Source organism: Eublepharis macularius, chromosome 3 (assembly GCF_028583425.1).
Source record: "Eublepharis macularius isolate TG4126 chromosome 3, MPM_Emac_v1.0, whole genome shotgun sequence".
NCBI classification, from domain to species: Eukaryota; Metazoa; Chordata; class Lepidosauria; order Squamata; family Eublepharidae; genus Eublepharis; species Eublepharis macularius.
Genome location: NC_072792.1, coordinates 152,704,447 through 152,720,619, shown reverse-complemented (window position 1 = coordinate 152,720,619; position 16,173 = coordinate 152,704,447). Strand labels below are relative to the sequence as shown.

The 16,173-nt window shown below is 39.0% G+C and overlaps 1 protein-coding gene across 2 annotated transcripts in view; it reads left to right on the top strand.

Annotated features, from left to right (window-relative positions):
- FRY (FRY microtubule binding protein) overlaps positions 1-16,173 on the top strand; it is a 255,784-nt gene that overhangs the window by 89,654 nt on the left and 149,957 nt on the right. For both annotated transcript variants that reach the window (XM_054973031.1, XM_054973032.1), the window contains exon 3: positions 4,987-5,040. In XM_054973031.1, coding sequence (XP_054829006.1) covers positions 4,987-5,040 — 54 coding nt within the window. The remainder of the gene's footprint in view (positions 1-4,986; positions 5,041-16,173) is intronic.

The following is a 16,173-nucleotide window of genomic DNA, read 5'->3' as shown; positions in this document are numbered from 1 at the left end:
TAATTAAGTATGCTCTAGTTCTTATGTAACAGTTTCTTCAAACCAAAAGTAGATGAATTGCTGGAAATGAATAAATCCATTCATTATTCATAATTCTGTGGCTGTAGCTCTTGGCTCTATATTCAGCCTACCATTTTGTACAAGATTTGGATGACTTTTCTTAGAGCTTAAAGGAGTGACAGAGATTCAGAGGAAGTAAAACACTTCATATCAGATCATTATATTGTTTTACTACAGTTCCTGAAATAAGGAGGCAAAGCTGAGGCTTGTGGAGAATACTTTTTACCTTAGGGAAAATAAACTTCCATGTAAAACTAATGCTGCAGTTTGCCTTCAGAGTGAAAGGTGGGTCAAACCTGGAGGGTGTGGATAGGGTTCTAAGAGATCATCTTCAGTTCTGTCCAGCTTCACTTTTGCCCTAATAATTGAATAATTGTTTTTTTGTTTGCTTGTTTGTTTACATCATTTATAATTTGCTTTTCTCCCCAGTGGGTGGCCAAAACTGTTTTACAGCCTTCTCCTCTATTTTATTCACAAAACAACCCTGTAAAGTAGGTTAGGCTGAGAGTGTGTGACTGGCCCAAGGTCACCCAGAAAGCTTCTATGGCAGAGTGAGGATTTGAACCTGGGTCTCCCAGATCCTATTCCAACAATCTAACTACTGCACCTGATCTGGATGGTCCAGGTATCCTAATCTCGTCAAATTTCAAAAGCTAAGCAAGGTCAGTCCTGGTCAGTATTTGGATGGGAGACTGCCAAGGAAGGCCATGGTTGTTATGCAGAAGCAGGCAATGACCAATCACCTCTGAACGCCTCTTGCCTTGAAAACCCCAACGGGGTGGTGAGAGCGCTCCAGCCCTCTCGACCCCAAACCTCGACTAAACTCACTACAACGGAAAATAACTTGAAGAAAAATAATGCACACAAACTCTACTAAGAAAAAGAAAAACAACCCAAAGGTGGCAAAAAACTTACAAGCGTTTTTCGCGGCTTCGGGAGGGCCGGCGGTGACGGAATGCTGCGAAGCGGAGAAAGCCAAAATGGCGGATATCGCTGCAAACGACGGCGTGGGAAAGGTAAACTCTTCAGAAAATTACCTAGACCCCCAACTTGCAAAATTAAGACAAGATATTGTGGACCAAATGCCTAAACTCATTAATACTATTACTACACAACTCACAGACATAAAACGAGACTTACAAACGGCTAATTTTAAAGCCGAGAAAGCTCTGGATGTGAGTGTGAAGGCTCAACAAGACGTTACCGACATGCAAAGAACAATTATGGAACAACAAGACAGACTAACAAAACTAGAAATAAACACCAGGCAAAATCATATTAAGATACGGGGGCTAGAGGAACTGTATACTTACAATATAGATCTTATAAGCTTCATGGCTAACTGGATAGCTAAACAACTAAAGCTTGATGAAGGAGTTTTCCCCTACATTACAAAAGCCTACCGGGTGCGACCTTATCAACAAAATAAAAATAAAGAACGCCCAAGAGACATAATCATAGAGGTACCCGACCAAAGGACAAGAAAGAAGATAATGGAGGGAAGCCAGAGCAAGGGGATCATTTAAATGAGAAGGCAAAACCATATACATTTTTGCAGATCTCTCAAGGGAAGTGCTTTCTAAAAGAAAGGAACTTAAACCTATCTCTGAGACACTGCAAAAAGCGAACATGAGATATAAATGGCAAGATCAAAGCAAGCTTATGGTCTTACACCAAGGAAAAAGATATATTGCGACTGATATTGATACGGGACTGGAGCTCCTGAATGCAGTCCGGTTAGAAACACCAATGGAGACGAACAAACAAAATCAGAAAAGGAAATCTTCAGACCTATTATCTCCTCAGAAAGGGAGCAAGATCCCCATCAGAGACACTTAAATCTTTTTATTTCTATCTCTCATCAAGTTGGTAAAATTGGATAACAAAACTTTTGTTTAGCTGAATATAAAGTTGTAGTTTCTAAGATTAAATTGCTGCACAAGTATCGAGTTTTTAAGAAATCTTGGAATAATCTTTAATACACTAAGGGAAGCTAGTAAGTACACCTATTCAAAATTCAGAAGAAAGTTTCAGAAGTGAGCATTACCTTTTAATTTGTAAGTATTGATCTACTACTACAGTGAAGTTTCTCCCAGTACGCTTTTAATAATAATAAAAAATACTTCTGGATTAAAAAAAAACCCCTACAGGGGTCACCATAAGGTGGCTGTGACTTGACAGCACATATATGTGTGTGCGCATGCACACGCGCGCACGCGCGCACACACACAAACCACTGCACCATGCTGGCTCAGTTTCCAACTGATCGGTGCTCCAATTGCCTCTAAGTTCTTAAACAATTATGAAAATACTGTTAGGAGATGAGAGCTCTGATATTCATTGGTGCTTACCTGTTTTGTACACAAGTTTTGTGTACATTAAAGACATCCATAGAACTCGGCATTGAACACCGTTTTGTATACCACTATTAGAACTCAGCATGTCAAAAGTGACCATAGGCTCTATAAGGTTGGGGACCCCTACCTAGTCTATGACGCTATAAGTCTTTCTACTTAGTATTGATTTATTTCCTTGACTGGTGTCAGTAACCTGTCTGAACATAATTCTCCAAAAGTCTCTAAACTAATCTTTTCTGGTCCACCTACTACAGGCATGCTAGATTTATTCATCTTTGATAGTTCTAGTAGTTTTAAAATGTATGCTAAATGCATAAACTTTGCATAACTCTCTCTGCATAACTCTCTCTGCATAATTTATGCATTGTGTTTCTTATGCAGTCTGAACTTAGAATAAATGAGTAGTATTATTTTGCTAAGCAGCAAGTAAAATTTAATGTAAGAATGACAAGAATAATTAACAGTGGCGTGAAGTGAGAGGAATGAAACTAATGGGTAAGGGAGAACAAAGTATATTTAGAATAGATTTGGAAAGATATAGAGTCACAGAGGTGAGCTAAAACAGGAAACCTGCCCCAGATAAAGAAGCTTTTAAGGAAAAAGTTTTGTAGCAGCTCTGGAATATCAGAAGACAGAAGAGCGTGGTGTGAGATAAAGGTCTGTAAGAGTAAGTTTAAGGATAAATGGTACTAATCATTGGATGAGGTGAACGTTAGTATTTCCTCCTATTTAAAAATATTTTCTATATTATTCCATTGGATATGTTCTTTTTTTAAAAAAGAGTTGCTTAAGAGTGTTATTTTTAGAAAACAATTGATTGTCTTTGCAGTAGCAGCCCATTTATAGTTGTTATGGTACAAATAGGTAAGTATTTTATGACAGTACTGAAGTCTTGCTTACTTAACTGCTCATTTAACATATATTCTCAGAACAACCATATATGTTTACGTAATTGCAGAGGCAAATCCACCATTCCAGCAAATTAAGAGAGGAGAATGTATATAAGTGTGTTCTTTCAAAGTTTTCACCTTGGAATAACTGGCTGTAAATAACGGCTAGTCAATTTACAGCTCACTAACACCCCACACCTCTTTTTTGCATCCTTTCATGTAGGGAGGCCAGGTCTCTTGCCCCTAACCCAGGCCTTCCACTGCTGCTCAGAACAGTAGTGGTAGAAAAATGCGGAAATTCCAGTGTGAACCTGGACACGATGTCAGTGCGATAGCCTAGGATTCCACCAAATCTTTATGGCAAAACTATAAGAGTTTTGGTGGAAATCTACTGACAATACTTCTGGGTTTGTGCTTGAAGGGACGCTGTGGCATCAATTTGAATATCCCAAACCCCTAAAACTCGTATCAGGTTGTTAGTGCTCGATAACCCTCCTTCCATGGCACCTGATTGATGGTGTTGCATATGAGAATTAAACACCAGATATTACACACAAAAGTAAGGATACTGGTGATTTCTTTTATCTTCTTTTATGTAAGTCTGTTTTATTATTTTTACTGTGTAAATTTATCAGAAGTATTTGCCTAAAATCTCCATAACAACAACAAAACAACAACAACAACAACAACCAACTTAATGCCCAATGAGAGTGGTTTACAATGTATGTTATTATTATCCCCACAACAATCATCCAATGAGGTGGGTGGGGCTGAGAGAGCTCTGGAAATCTGTGACTGACCCAAGGTCATCCAGCTCGCTTCAAGTGGAGGGGAATCAAACTAGGTTCTCCATATTAGAGTCACGTGGCTCTTAAGCACTGCACCAAACTGGCTCTAGGTTGTAGTGATTTGTTTCTCAGGATCTACTGCCTAAGAAAAAATATTGAGCTATTTACTAATAAAATCAGTGTGTTAGCATTCAGGAGACAAAACATGCAATCCATTGGGGAATGTTGCAGTCTTTAGCTCTTTGAATTGAATCAGAAGAATAACCGTTCTTTTGTTGAATTCCTCAGTTATTTCACTTGTAGTACAAGTAAATGTACCTGGTGGATATTGCTGTCAAATGTTGGTTTCTATCTATAGTAGGCATTCAGAAGATGCAGTGTTCGCTTTTCAGACTTCTCCTTTCTAGATTTTATTTCTAGAGTGCTGATATCAGTGGTTTAGTTTTTCATACCTTCATGAAACTGTCTATCCTTAATGACAATAAGAAGCACTTCTGAAAACATGCCAAATTTTGCTTAAATTTTCTTTATCTTTGATAAAGTAGTGCATCCTCAACAATGAATAATATGGCCTGTTTTAGTCTATTCTCCGTTAATAGGTGTGAAGTGAACATAAAATGAGGCCCACAGTGTTAACAACATAATTTAAGGTCTCTGGTCTGAAAAGCAGAATAAATATTTTGTCAAAAATCACATAACAGCTCTTCTTGTTTGAAATGTCTTTTCCTGCCAAAAAATTAAAGTACTAATTACAGTTTTAATTATTGTTTCAAATAACTCCTATACATGTGTTAAAACATATGTCTGAATGAAGAAGACCATAAACAGAACACAAAAGCATCTCTCCACATTGTTCCTTAAAACAATATCATTGTGTGCATTTTATTGCAGGAAAAGCCACTGACCAAATCTCTGCAACATGGAGAAGATCCCCAGTTTGATCAAGTAAGTAATGCCTCTAATAAATAGTCTGCTTCGTTGTAGTCTGCTTGCAGTCCATGATATAGGTTCTGTGCCTGTGAGAACATTTTTTGAATGTTCTAGAGTTCTGGCCAAGGAGCTGGTGCTCTCTTTCCTTCGGGATTCATCATCTCCATGTGGTTCTTGGGAGGGGGGTACCTTTCTCAATTTTCTTTTGACTGCTGTGAAGTAGTATTGCTGAAAAAAAATTCTATGAGTTTTTCTGTCTCTTTCTTTAGTGTACTCAGAAACTTTTAGATAATTGGGGTAGTTTTAGGTAGTTGGACTTTTGTTTTCCATAGGATTACCTTTTAGCTCATAGGTTTATTTGTATTTCCCACCTGCATATCTATTGCACAGTAGGTTGTTTTAAAAAGTGTCGCAATTGTGAGGGAAAGAAATCCCATTGAACAGTAGCAGTTGTGGTCTCATTTGTTGGAAGGACAAACACAAGGTAAAATACTCTACCCATTGGTAGAAATTCATAAAGTAAGCTTGGAGGAATCATTCATTGAGAGTCTAGGACTGGTTTGGGGAAATAAAACTCGGCTTTGATCATTGAGCATATCTAGACTTTGTCCAAGGATCCTAAATTGGTTTCTGCTTATGCTGAGGTGTTGAAATTCTTTACTCAGCAGTGGACAAGAAGAACCATCACCCTGACCAGAGATCTAGAAAGGGTCACCAATGTCCAATGTACAGAATCTTTCTTTATGGCTACACAGCTGTCTGATGAAAGCACATCAGTTACAGCAACCTTTATTCCCTTTCACTGGGTTTTATTTCTGGAATTATAGTTTAGTATTGAGGGCACCACACACACACATTTGATGGCCATCCTGACTTCCTTCTGATACTAAAGTAGTGATTAATAGTTGGCTCTGACTTTACTTCTTCATTCCTTTGGTCAGAGAAAGATAGGCGGAGATACTATTTGAATTTACGCATCAATAATTTAAATAATGCAACGAGTATGATGTTATTGTTGTCATAGTTGTTGCTTTGAATCTTTAAAGTTGTACAAAGCTTCTGTTTAGTTCCACATACTACAAGGCAATATCAGATTGTTTAAATCAAATATTGTGTGCAGATAATATATATAACCAATGGTAATCGTTCTGTGTATCTCAGATTGTGTCAAGAATTGTTCCAGTTGAGGCTTTTTGACTGTCTAGCACAGTGCTAAATTCAGCAAGTATCCTATGGTAATTGTTGGACAGTTGCTGAATGTGACATTTGTTCTGAGAAGTACCTTTACCAAGTTGTGCTGTAACACTTCTGTTGGCACCATTCTTGCTGTCATTGTGTAATGCACCTCTTGCTCACAGGCGGCTTCCTGGCTTTCCATCAGCCTGACCAGCTTCCCACTAGGGGATCTCCGCAGGGCCTAAGATTCAGGAGAGGGGTCAGTTGTATCACTTTTGCCTTCTTCTTCCTGGCTTGGGGAGTGACCTTCACTCAGCAGTGCCAGCTCCCTCCAGAATCTCCTTCCTGTGGACCTGGAAATTGAGCTTTCTTTTATATCTCCCTCCTACCACCTACCCCCTTTTAACCTCACCCTAAGGAGCCATCTCCATGGCTTGCTGAAGGACCTGTGCTCTGGACTGCCAAAGCCCGTAGCACAGGGCATACCATCAGGGTGGAGGATGCTACGGGCACCTTCCACCCTGATGAGCCCCATCTGCCCTCTCCAGGATTGCTTCTGCCATGACCCTTCTCCTCTTATCACCCTGCCTTTCCACACTCTGCCTTCCTCTAGCCATCAGGCAGCTGGGTTTGTGGGTGTAATTGGGATCTGGAATGAACTTTGCCAGCCTGTCTGCAGGAGCCTGGGAGCCTGGGAATGATCTAAGAGTTCCACCAGGGCCGGTGACACCCAAGTCTTTTCAGGTGCTGGATAATGACTTCACTGGACAGTGCCCCATGGTCCACTGCTGTGCCAGGGTCTCCAAGGCCTTGATGTCAACATTCTTTCCCCAGCCTGGCAGCTGCTTGCCCATGACTCTGGCAGTCTACGCAGTTGGCTGCAGGGGATGGTGGTGGTGGTGGTGGAGGGAACTAGGCATGTTAGGACTGGTGTCCAGGCCAGTGGCTCGCTCCAGCCCCAGACAAGTTATTTTAAATGTAAAGGACATATTAAGTAACTCTTAAGAAAATCACAAAAGTGGAAGATGAAACTGTATGAACAACATCAATTGAAAAGCACTGGAATGTGAAACAGATAATCTTCTAGAGCAACTCGCTAGCACATGTGCTTGTTTCTACCAGAAATGTTTTAAGAAGAAGAGACTGAGTCAAGACAAAAACATTTATTAACTTGGCTATTAATATGACTTCTTCCATATTACAGGAGTTATAGATGAGTCCTATGATGAACTACTAAGAAAGGGAATGAGACAGGCAAAGTTATCACTTGTCCTCTGCTGAATCAGCTCAGGGATGCCCATTTCCTGTCCTACATGTTCAGATAAACGAAATATCTTTGTTGGTTTGAATATAGTTTTGAGTTCACTATTTTCTGTTTTTCATTCTTTTATCTCACCACTCACAACTCTTCTCATGGTTCCATTTATTTCAGAGTTTCAATTTTTAAAGTGAAAGATACTTTCAGTTTTTAATAAAATCTATTTTATGAATGTTGTGAGCCACTTAAGGGACTCTGGTCAAAAATCAGAATACAAACTAAATTGAAAAATGAATTGCACCAGCAGACACGTTGCCATCCTTAACTCAGATGGGCAGTACAATGGAAACAGCAAGTCAGTTGTTCTACTTTGTATGTAGAAATTGTACTTTACAATGGTACAGATAAACAAGATGCTGGTTTTGTATGGAATAATATGTACAGATTGAAATATATACTTTAAACATAGAAGATGAAGGTAGTGACTATCCTCTGGCAAACACTGAAGCATGTGAAGGACAACTTCAGACTCTCCACAAGTCAGCAGTTTAGTTTCAGTGCCAGAGAAATGCAAATTTTCTATTCCTTGGGTTGGATCCTGACTACATTTTCTAATAGCAGAACAAAGTTTTTTTGCTTTTCTCCTCCCATTGCAGCCCACTGATCTCCACAATATGCTGCAGGAGGACAGGGGACCCTAATGAGTGACATGAGGGGGTCTGTAGGAGGAAGGGGGAATTGGTGGAAATTGCAAATTTACTTTGGATTCAACCTGTTGTTTTCTAGACTGTGACAACTGCTAACACTGTGCAAGGAATAGTTACTTCACATTCAAATGATGAGGAAGCCATTGATTCAGAATTCTGTTTAGAGACCATCAGTTCAGAGACTGCCCTTCAGATGCAATTAACTTGTTGCTTACAGGATCAAAGAAGATTTTAAAGTCACAGCTGCATTGACTGAAGAGCAAGTCCAGAAATGTGTGCAGCTCCTATGACATAATTTATTGTCTTCATTCCTATTGCCGAGAAAAACTTAAGGGAATTTGAGGGAAATTTGAATTATTCCTGGTTAGTTTGTTCAATGCTTGTTGGACAGCATTGCAATCTTGGAGACTTTGGATGTAGATCATGCATCTGTGTAATCCAAGTCGTGACAATTTAAAAGGAATCATCAGAAATAGTTGAGATTGAAACTAATTATTTATGTGGTATTCCATTCAAGTTGATTATATTGTGATGTCAGTGACTCACTTTCCAGTAGCATATCTGTTGCATTAAGAAGGGTAGACTGCAAAGCAGGAAGGAACACAAGATTTCTCTACAAATGATACTCTTCAACAATTTATGGAAAATACATTGATAAAGATTTATTAAAATACTGCATGAACTATTTCAAAGCAGTCTACAGTGCTTATTCAACACTAATAGTGCAATCCTAAGAAGAGTTAACTCCAGTCTAGCTCTTCTTAGGATTGTACTGTTTGTGTGAAGGATTCATTTATTTTATTTTTTCATTATACCCCACCTTTTTCCCATTGAGGACCCAAAGCAGTTTGTATCATTCTCCTCTACTTCATTTTATCTTCACCACTACCCTGTGTGGTAGGTTAGGCTCAAAGTGTGTGACTGGCCCAATACCCAGGAAGCTTTTATTGCAGGGTGGGAATTAGAACTTTGGTATCCCAGATCCTAGTCTGACACTCTGATCACTACACCATACTGGTTGTCTCTCATCTGCAACCTACCAATTTAATTTTGAGAAATAAGACAGGACTCTGCATTCAGAAACTTCTTGATTTTTTTTTGTTGCTTTCACTGAGGAAAATGTTTTTCTCATGCTGTGCACAATCCAATTTCATTAAAAACGCAGAGAGAACTAGTACCCATAATTAAAAAATAGAACTGTTAGAAGTAATAATATCTAACACTCATGAAACTATTAACTTCAGAATAGATTAATAAAATCAATGGCACAGTGTTATGGAAACATTGAAAAAATACAGCTTTCCGAGACAGAACTGACTCTCTTTATATTCTTCCTGCTAGCTTCAGAAATAGGGGTGTTTGCTAAGCTAAATGTTATAGTTGCTAACTTCCATTCCAAGCTGGGTAGGAATCTTGTACTTCCAAGGGCTGGGAAATCCAGAGCTGTTCTCTTTTCATAATACAATGAAAAATATTGAGGAGCTTATCCCTGTCCTGCTGGAACTGTCCAGCATAGAATCTGATGCCATGAAGGCCTTTTCCTCAGTGTGCACTGGATTTGTCTGGGGGCTTAGCAGCTTGCTCAGTCTCATTCCTGCTTGGATCTTCACACTGTGGACCTCACATTTGCATAATGACCTTCATGTTTAAATCCCATCTGTGCTATTTGCACACTTCAACTTTGCGGTGTACATATGCGGGCTTTGGTAAAATTCAACTATGTGGTTTATGTAAACTGGAAGGTTTTCGCTTTAAATGTCTAGGTTTAATGTTAGCTCTGAGCCCTATTGAAAACTGAGTAAAATGTTGATTTCATTTCAACTCATATATAATCTGTTTTAACCGAAATGTCATTCCAGTATGCCCCTGTGAAAATCACAAAACTGCTTTACATTTGCAGGTAGATGGTCTTGGATGCAAAGATAGCAGTTTGGTGACTGAGGCAGACTGATATTTCTTAAATTCCCTAGACACTCTTTTTTCCTTTTAAGTTGCTATTTTCCATTGTATAGTTTGACTTATTTTTAGTTTGCTCCCATTTACCTCAAAGGCACAATGGCATTTAGACATCTACGTATCGTTAATGCTGTGTATGAATGCAGGTTTCAGTGTAAAGTACTGCCAAGTCCCAAAAGTTAACAAGTCCGGAACTGAACTAAGACAAATTTAGCAGCTTGGAAAAAGCTATTTAATAAAAAGCTAGTGTGTTGAACATGGTTTAAGTTGCATAGGGTAGTCAAGAAGTTGAGGGGGGGGGTTATGTATTTTTATAATGAATGGTGGTAGGAATTTTTGCTTTTGGGTCTGATTTTTTTTTTAAAAAGTTCATTAGTGTTATAACAAAAGCCTGCTCACAGCTGAGATAGAAATGTGTCTAGTACAGTGAACAGTTCACATCCATTTGCTTAGAGGAGAAGCTGTGTTTCTACTCCTCCCACTCAGCATAGAGAAGGGGAGGGATCTCTGGCATCTCACTTTGGGGGGGAGGGGTTATGGTATCCCCTCCCTCATTTCTGGCTGAGACTTTTTGATTGGGAGGAAGCCACCCTGCCGTGGGTATGGCTTTGGGAAGAGAGGTGGCAAAAGCAAGTGGCTTCCTTCTCTTTCTCCCCCAAGTCCAGAAGGGAGGTTCCAGCCTGTCCTGTGACTTGGCAGAGGAGGAACATCATTGCTTGGCTTTCTAATTCCCCTGAGGGTCCACTCTAGTTAGCTGATTTCTTCCTGGAGCTCATAGGCTTTAGAGAATCAAATGAATTTTTTTTTCTATGACCTCAAATCTGTGGCCTTTTCACCCAACTTCCAGTTTAAGATCACCATTTGCTCAGCAAGCATTACTCCATCCATCCCCCTAAGGCTTTGGCTAACATCTGGGATATGTTGTACCTAATGATAACTGGTTAATTCATTCCTTAAAATTTTGAAAATGGGAACATGACCTACTTAATATGGGAATACATGCAGTTTTTAATTTATTAATTTAAACATGCTATGAACAGTAGATCGAATGGCACAATGATGATTCCTGATACTATGCGTTAATGCGTGCCATTTGTTATGTGGCAAATTTTAGGGATACTGAGACTTTGCTGCGATTTAGTTTTAGAGAACTCACAAAATTCTCAAGAGATTTGTAGAGGTGCTTATGTAAAGGCCCAGAGAATATTCAGATCCGATATTCTACCTTCACCAACATCATCAGTAGCTGTACAGAAGGAACTTTAAGCAGCACATACAACACATCCTTCCTGTGTTATAATCCTCCAGCAATAAATAAAAGAATGTTGCTGACTCTTTGTGATTTTAGTGGCTTTTAATGCCAGTGTTCTTAAATATTTCTTTCCATGGTAATTTTTTCCTGACATTCTAGTATGGTTTTTATCTTACTTTGTTTTTACTATAAGCTGATTTGTGTGTCCAGCTCTGACCGAGTTAAACACTAATGAGTAATAAATTGCTTGATAAGCAACCTTTCTTCCATGCTCAGCATACATGAGAGCTTCAAGCTTTGTGAGGCAAAACAATAATTGTTTTCTAGTGGCCAGACTCCTAGTGAGACATGATACTATAGTTAAAAAAAATGGGTAACATGTTGTTGCAGACAGGTTAAATTCCATCTCCCCCAACAACAAACAGCTAGTGAGAACTGTTGGCAGGTGAGATCCTTTAGGATAGTTAGAGAGGGAGAGACAGATTTTAGGCTTTTGAAGAGAAGCAGCAGAGATAACTGGCTTACCACCTGTTGTATTATATAACTAACCATCCACTGTTATGAGAGTGTGGACTTGTAAATTCACATTTTAAGAACAATGTATCCAAATGTTTGAATCACTTGCTCCTCTGTTGTTCATCTTGTAAATAAAACGTGTTTGTTTTCTTTGTTTAATTCCTGCTGTTTGGAGGTCAGCAGGGGTTAAACAAAGATCTCTTTCCACACACAATGGCCATATTAAACAGCTATGCTGTGGCACACACAGAGATTCCAGCTATCATAGGCCCCCAGATCCTCGTAAATGTCACAAATGTGTAAAAGGAACTGTCCCCAACATTGCAGAGAATGGGGCAACCCTTGTGCACTCCAAAGCACATTTTGCCAAGGGCCTCCTTAGTAGGAGCAATTATATAGCAGCCCTATGTTAGTAGTTCACATAAGGTGAAGGCTGTGGAATCTTACTTTAACATGAAAAAGAATACTTGATGAAGAATAGCCTTTACCTCCCTGTGTGTCATTGCCCAAGGCACTTTTCTCCCAGCTGTGATAACACATGTAAACCAGATTGGAAGAAAAGTACCTAAGGCCTTGCAGTTCCTCCCCCTTCAGTCACTTGCTCCTTTTTAGTCTATGCCTATTATATATGTGAATGGAAGTAAACCTTATCATGTCTGGTTTGGCCCTTAGATAGATTTATTGATTATATCGCTATATAATTAAATTTGTATTTTGACAGTTTAATAACCTGCTTTTCAGTGCTATATATGGTAGAAGGAAGGTCTACAAGCATGGTTTAGTTGATTTAGTTTTACAAATTGTGCCAAAACAAACATTAAAGAAAGCATTTTATATAGACTACATTTCATGCCCTATGAACCGAGTGTTTAAACAGCTCAGTGCTTGTGTAAACCTGGCATCTTCAGGCTCTACACTATGTAGTTCATTTAGGATGGAAGAACATGATCATTTTTTGTGTTAACAAGGACACACTTGTAATCTGCATGCTGCCCTTCTGCAGCAACACAGAGCTAGAATTCATCCTGCCATTGGCTTTGGTTCCAATAAATGGAGGAGTTGAGTAACCAGCTTGCTGACTAGACTTTCCTCCCTTCCTGTATTCGGAGAGCCAGGCTCTGCAAATTACGCCCTTCCTTCCTGCCTTATAAGAGCAATGATAGAAAAATTAAAGCAGCTAAAGGCATCCTGTGTAAATATACCAAAGGACATAAAGTGTATAAGTATTTAGTTTGCATTGATTTTGGCACACAGTTTAGTAATGTTGGGTGGAGCTGCATGCACTGATCTACCAATGGCTTACACATTCCCTGCTTATAGAGAATTCAGCTTGAGTGTTGTCTTGGTGAAGAACAGTGCAAGAAATCAAGAATTAGTAAATCCTTAGAATTAACTTAGTGCGAATAGAGCCTCACCCACTATAAGACCATGTTTCCACAAATAGTTTCACAGCACACATGCAGCTATCATTCTTTATCATATTCAGGCAGCATAGAACTTCAAGAGAAGGAATATACACAGCTTCCAAACATCTTGCATTATACATTTGGAAGCTAGCGAAAGCAGCAGCAGATCATAGGGATGGCACAATGAAATAGAGACTGCATGCAACACATTATCCATGGTAAGACTCAAAGCCCAGGATCCGTTGCACAAATTCTGCCTGCACTTGAGGGCTTATGTATTTGTGTATCTTAAGCAGAATCAGCTCTCCTGGTCAGTTTTGAAACTCTGGGAGGAGTTTGAAAAGAAATTTGTGATACAGAATTGGGGCCTGCAGTTCAAATTTAAAACCCTAAGATATCCCACTGGGCCCCAGAAAAGCTCTTAGATACATATAGATCGCTATTGGGATCCTAATCCACCAGAGCTCCAACATAATTCACCAAAGTTCCAAGAGAAACAGGAGATACAATTACAGAGGGAACAGAAAGAAAGCCCAGATATACTTCAGAGAGGGTTTAAAAGAAAACAAACACTGTGAGTTTTAATTTTTTGTTATTTATTTACTTCATTTATAGCCTGATGTAAGCAGCTTACATCATTCTCTTTGCCTCTATTTTATCTTTACAACAACCCAGTGAGGTAGGTTAGGTTGAGAGAGTGTGATTGGCCAAGGTTACCCAGCAAGCTTCCATGGCAGAGCAGGGATTCAAACCTGGGTCTCCCAGATCTTAGGCTGACACGCTAACCTCTACAACACACTAACTTTAGTTGATTAATCAAAAAGGATAAATATTAATTGATGGAGCTGACATTTTGGGACATTTAAAAAAAACAATCTTGCACATTTGGAGAATTAATGATCTGCTTTAGTGCAGAGTCTGCCAATTTAGATGCAATGGGGCAGTCTATGCTTTCTCCTTTTCTAGACCAGTACTGCAAACTGCACCTCAAACAGTATATTGTTGATTCTGGTGTAACAGCAAACTGTAGTTTGCACAAAAGCAAAATTGTTTGGACTTTGACTAGGAAGGCAGAAGAAGCATACCAGCATGGGGCTTGTTGATACATTTTGACAATCACAGAATTTTCATGATCACTGCCAGGTCCTAGACTATCTTATTTTCAAATATATGAAACATTGGAAATATCCATTGTATGCGGCCTTTGTGGACCTCAAGGCAGCCTTTGATTCAGTATCTAGGGGAAGGCTTTGGGCCAAATTGGTTATGGGCTGTTACTTCTGTTAATTAATTTACATAAAAATAACAGCCTTCAGATAAGACACAAGAAGGCAACTTATTAAAAAGAATTCCGGTTCAAAAGGGAGTCAGGCAAGGTTGCCTCTTGGCCCCTTTTCTATTTAACATCTATGTCAACCACTTAATTACATGTCTTCATACAACTGATACTTATGCTCCAACACTTTCAAGCAGTAGAAAGGTCGCAGTCTTAATGTATGCTGATAATGCTGTACTTTTATCTCAAACAAGGGTTGGTCTTAAGCGAGCTCTAGTAAAATTTAGTGAGCAATGTGACACCGAACTACTATCACTTTCGCTAAAACTAAAATTGTCCATTTCAGTAATTAATTTAGGAAGTACAACTTGAATATCAAAGGAAATGCCATAGAACAAGTCAAGAACTTTCAATATTTAGGTATCACCTTTTCTTATAACTCCAAATTTTCAACGCATTTGTCTTCATCAGCTATTTTGGCAGAGAGAAATACAAATGCTATCCTTAGACTGTTTAGAAGGAAGGGTGCTGGCTTTCTCCCTATGGCCTTAAAAATCTATCAAGCAAAACCATTGGCCCAACTTCTGTATGGCTCTCAGATTGGTCCCTTTGTCAACCTAAAGTCCCTTGAAATCGTTCAATCTAAATTTCTTAGATCCCTATTTGGTGTACCTAAATGCATTTCCAATGTAATGCTCAGGCAAGAGGCCGGTCTACCCAGAGTAAACAAAAGTTTGGGAACAAACAATATCACTCTGGCTAAAAATTCACTACAAGCTGAAGGGCCTAATACCCTTCCTTCTGGCCTTGGACCCCTATCCCATTTGGTCTACACAAATTCTTAATAAGATTAAACAGATTGATTTAGTCCCAGAAGATCTCTTTCATGGAAGCCTACAAATGGCAAGAACTTCTATCACACAGAGACTTCTTGATACTGAATTACAAAATGAAGAAGCTCTGCTGCCCAAGAACTTCAAATGTCTAAAATCCAGCCCCAGTTTTACTGCTGCTCCTTACCTTTCCAGTATCACTCATGAGCCTTACAGATGGGCTTTCTCCAGAGCCCAATTTGAGGCACTTCCTTCTGCCGTATTGCAGGGTAAATTTGCTTGTGTGCCAATGCATGAACGCCTATGCCCATGCATGACCAACATGGTGGAATCGGTCACTCATGTTCTCTTATTCTGCGAACTAAATCAAGAGGAAAGGGCTCGTCTTATACTGCCTCTCTTGTCTAAATTTAACCCCTTGCAGTCCTATCTTGACTTTAGACCAGAAATCTTGCGCAATTTCCTTTTAGTTTTTTTTTAATTTTTATTGGTGAGTTTATATTTCATGTTTAAAACATACATTCCCATCATATCTAATTTACTCTAACCCCCACCCTTTCCTCCCCCCTCCTTATCGACTTCCAACAGCTTTCCAACCCTTAACCCTTCTTATTACTTAACTTCACTTATATTCTTCTATAACACATATATCATAGTACCTCTTACTCTAAGCATATTCAAATTATTTTATATATATACTATATTAAAATCACTAATCCACCAATATATCCATTTTCCTCTTCCTTAATTAGACTTTATATTCTAAGT